Source organism: Hipposideros armiger, unplaced genomic scaffold, assembly GCF_001890085.2.
Source record: "Hipposideros armiger isolate ML-2016 unplaced genomic scaffold, ASM189008v1 scaffold_9, whole genome shotgun sequence".
NCBI lineage: Eukaryota > Metazoa > Chordata > Mammalia > Chiroptera > Hipposideridae > Hipposideros > Hipposideros armiger.
In genome coordinates this window covers 641,260-645,633 of record NW_017731359.1, presented here as the reverse complement: position 1 = coordinate 645,633, position 4,374 = coordinate 641,260, and the positions used below count along the sequence as shown (strand labels likewise).

Sequence of the window (4,374 nt, the reverse complement as noted above, 5' to 3'; positions counted from 1 at the left end):
TTGTTATTCTCATAGAGGAATTGGTTCAAATTACCTTATTCACCATCACTAGAAATAGAAGTTTTAGATTGGTGTTCTCATTAGACTCTGTTGTTTTATTTTAAATTGAGGACCACTACAGTTTTGTTTTGTTTTTATTAAAGAAGTTGATGACAATCACTTTGCTAATTATAACAATTATTATTTATAGTAGTTACTCCCTTTTGAGTGTTTCCTGTGTTCTTAGTATTAATATCCATAGGTTTCTGTTGTATTTTCTTATCTTCCCCAGTCATTCTGCCACTGTGTGACTATATGATTAATTTATTCTTTCAACTGTAGTTTTCAGGAATCGACCTGGATCAGGCATTATTCCAGCCCTTTCCATCAGAAATTGTATTTCAGAACTACACTCCTTGTGAAGTCTATGAAGTTCCACTGGTTTTGAGGAACAATGACAACGTGAGTATGTTTGCTGGTTTGACTTTACTTTACATGGATATATAAGAAGGGATTAAATAAAATGGGATCATGTAGGATCTTAGATAAGTTCTTTAATTTGATCAACCTAGGAAAATAGATGAAAGCATGCCCTTTGACTGTAAACTTAATGAAGAAAAGACTATGTTTGCTATATGTTCAGTCCCAGTGCAGGGTCCAACAAACAGTAAACTCCCAACATGTGAACTAACGTTTTGTTGAATAAAGGATTGGCTAGATGAATGTCATGAAGTTCTTATGTTTAACCAGTTGAGCTAGGCTTTCATTTAAGACAGGGCAATTACTATTCATGTTTACATACTTTGCATTAGAGCCTCCAATCCTTAATTGAAGATATAAACTCTACTCAAATGAACTGCAGTTGTTCAGCCAATGCATTTATATTCTACAAATTGTATCAAAAAAACCCCAAAACTTCAAAAAAAATGGAGATCCCTTTCCTCCCCTTTTTATCTCCTTTTTTCTACCTCAGCCTTCAGGTTTTTCTACAGATAGTTTTGGATGGTTTCTCCCACTGTTTATACCTCGTCTCTGTAGTTGCAACGGAGGATGTCTTCTCCATCGTCCTGCCTTTTTCTTCAGAGATAAATTAAGATTTATTTCAAGAAAAGGTATTAAATGCCTGAAGATTTCCTTGACATCTAACACTAATGAAAGAAAGAATAAGGCTAGAGTTTGGCATGAAGCACAGTTAAGCGTGAAAAGTAATCACAGGGAGGAAAGCTTCCGAGAGTAGCTCAACTTCAGGTGTCAAGACAAGTAGGAATACTTACAGGAGTCTGAGGATGTGGAGATAGATTCTCACTATAAGAACAAAGGAAAAATAATGAAAGATTATGCAAAAATCCAAGGCAAATGGGAAGACGTGCTGTTACACCCAGTACAGTAGCTCATTAAAGGAATCAGTGATGCCTTTCGGAGATCAGTGGGGTGATTTGTGACAGCAAAGGCAGACTCTGGAGAAAAGGGTATATTTAGTTTTTGGTGGTTTTTTTTTTTTGCTGCAGGAGTGTTAGCAAGAGAAGCTCATGTGATAGAAACTGAAGGGTAGGCAGAGAGAAGGAAAAGAACCCAGGTGTTCAGGGTTATGCTCTTAGACCTCAAGAAGAGATGTGTCACAAAGACATTAGGACTCTCTGTCTTCATGTAGGGCTGCCAGCCAGTTCACTTTCTTTCTTCCAGTTCTTTTTCCCTTTCTACATTACTTTGTGACTCTTGCTTAAGTTTTTTGTTTATTTGTTTGTTTTTAAGGCTTTTGAAAACAGAGAGGAGCTAGTCCAAAGGGTACTTTGGCCACTCTTCCCTGAGTGTATAGGGGCAAGTCAAGAAGGGGCATGTGTAAGTTTCACCTGTGAAAGGGCACTCAGTTCTCATGGATAACCCAGCACCTCTTGGTAAGCTGCTGCTGGAATGTCAGACCCCATGAAAGGATGGTTCTCATTTCGGGAAATCTAGCTAGCAACAAGACAGATTTCTCTTTGTTCTTGCTTCACAGTAGTGTTTACTTAGGACAATCCCGTAGAGAAGGAAGGTGGAATTAGGCCAGGACTTGACTCCAAACACCATTACTTGGGGAAGCCATAGCATTTAGGGCAAGTGTCTGTTTTTTCATCTGTAGAATGCGAGTCATAATGAAACTCAAAGTTGATTGCAGGGATTAAGTGGCACATCATGGACAGGGATGGTCCCTAGTAGGAGTGCAGTAAGTGTGATTTGATTTCTTCTCCCAGGGCAGTTCTCAAATGTTGGGGACTTCAGCTTAACTCCACTGTGTGGGTGGGGTTTTAGCAGTTAGTCTTTGAAGATAGTCACATTTAAATAATGAAAAGAACAAAGACTTGTAATAACAATAAAAATGAGTGATAATAATGTTAATGAAAATTAAAGCTGAACTGCATTGAGTGCTTCCTTTGTGTAAGGCACTGGGATAAAGGTAAGTACTGTCATCTCCTTTACGAGTTGATGAAACTGAAGTTCAGACCCGACTAAGGCTGTGTGACTGGTAAGTAGTAGATGGAGATTTCAAGTTTAACTACAAAGCCCGTGTTTTTTCTTCTGCATTTTCACATGCACAGTGTCATCACTGTGTGTTTTTCTTGCAGATTCCAAGGTTGGTGAAAGTTGTTGCGGAAAGCTCACCTTACTTTAAAGTAATCAGCCCCAAAGATATTGGCCACAAAGTAGCTCCAGGAGTGCCATCCATATTCCGAATCCTCTTTACTCCAGAGGAGAACAAGGTAACAGCAGTGCTAGCAAGAAATTGGTGGCATGCTTGTCACTAGCAGTTTACAATTCTGGACGTTTATGGAGATGGCGGTGTACAATGGTAGTATTGTTGGTGTTGGGGTTGGTTGTATTATAGTTAGTAGTGATGTTAGTGGTGGTGGTGGTGGTGGTGGTAGTTGCGTCATTGATGGTTTTGGTGGTGGTGGTGGTGGTGGTAGTGGTGTTGTTGATGGTATTGGTGGTGGCGGTGTTGATGGTACTGGTGGTGGTGGTGGTGAGAAGAGTGATAAGGGTGGGTGACAGGAGGGCTGGCATACCACTGGGAAGGAGGAAAGACTTGTCAGGGTGCTGAAGGCTTATGTGCACTCTAAGTAGCCAGGATGTAAAGCAGGGTAATCCTGGATGTTCCCCGCCCTGCCTCCTGTGGCTCCTACCTCAGCATATTCATGTTTGACTGTATAGCTAGAAGGACACCAAAAAGGAAAAGGTGTGGTCCAGATGCAATGAGCTGAGGCAAAGGATAAAGACGATGCCCTCTTGGAAGTTTGGGATCCTAGTTAGTTACACCCCTATTCCCCAGATTCTGACTAGTTTAAGAAAGATATCCAAGACCCAAATATTGATCACATTATCAGGCTCATTAATGGCAAAGAACATGGCCAGGACATGAGGCCTAGACAGGGCTTCCTCCTGCTCCCCAGTGACTAGTAGCTAACTGGTTCTTGGCAAAGGGCTGACCTAACTGATAGCTCCACCCAAGCACGAGTGAAGATGCTAGGGCTGAGAGCGGAGACCTGCCTGCTCTGCTTACCTTGACTGTGCACAGGCAGGCTAGGAAGAGCCTGAGTTCAAAAAGAGGCCATTTGCCCTTAGTACACTACAGCTGTGGGCAATCTAGCCCATTGTCAATCCCTCCTCAGTTGTAGAGATTCCAGTCCTTCACGGGAAGAAGGACCAGCTAAGGGGCACTGAGGCTGCCTCCCCAGCCCTTCTCCAAGAGCACAGAATTGTGGGTTTTCCTCTATATGAGCCAGTGACTGGGACTTGTGAGGAGGAGGAAAGGGGTTTTACCAGCATGATTGATGGAGTGAGGACAGAAGATAAGGCTTAAAAAGGCATAACAAAATGTCAGGTTATACATAATACTGCTGGTGTATGTGCTGTCCTGTATTGTGCCACGATGGTTGGAATCAAAACAGTGTAATGGACACAGAGAGATTTAGCTTTGAATCCCTGCTTTTTTGTCACCAATACTTATTAGCAGCTGTTAATGTCATTACCAGTATTCTTGGTACTATTGCTAATGTTCCTACTTTTTGGAGAGCAGGAATAAGGAATTTGGTGTGATCTGCCAAGCATGTAGTACTGTAATGAGTGGTTAGAAATTCCATTATAATAATAACACTGCTGTTATTATTTTTGCCACTTTGCAATATTACTTTTTATTTATTGGGTTGTGTTTATGGACCTTTCATTTTGTTGGGGTTGTGTTGAAATAAATAAAAAGATAAATAGCTCCAGAAGTAGTGCTTTTTGTTATCCGTTATTGAAGTCCTTGTTTTCTTGAGGCTCAGTATCTGAATACTAAGTGTGAAGATAATGGTACCTGGATTTAGTTTGGGTGTCAAATTCCTACACTGACATTTCTGTAGGACGCTGATTATAAAC

The 4,374-nt window shown here is 40.9% G+C and overlaps 1 protein-coding gene across 1 annotated transcript in view; it reads left to right on the top strand.

Moving 5' to 3' along the window:
• HYDIN (HYDIN axonemal central pair apparatus protein) overlaps positions 1-4,374 on the top strand; it is a 355,182-nt gene that overhangs the window by 79,253 nt on the left and 271,555 nt on the right. Inside the window, exons 4-5 of the mRNA XM_019653707.1 lie at positions 322-441; positions 2,583-2,717. Of these exons, the coding sequence (XP_019509252.1) occupies positions 322-441; positions 2,583-2,717 (255 nt within the window). The remainder of the gene's footprint in view (positions 1-321; positions 442-2,582; positions 2,718-4,374) is intronic.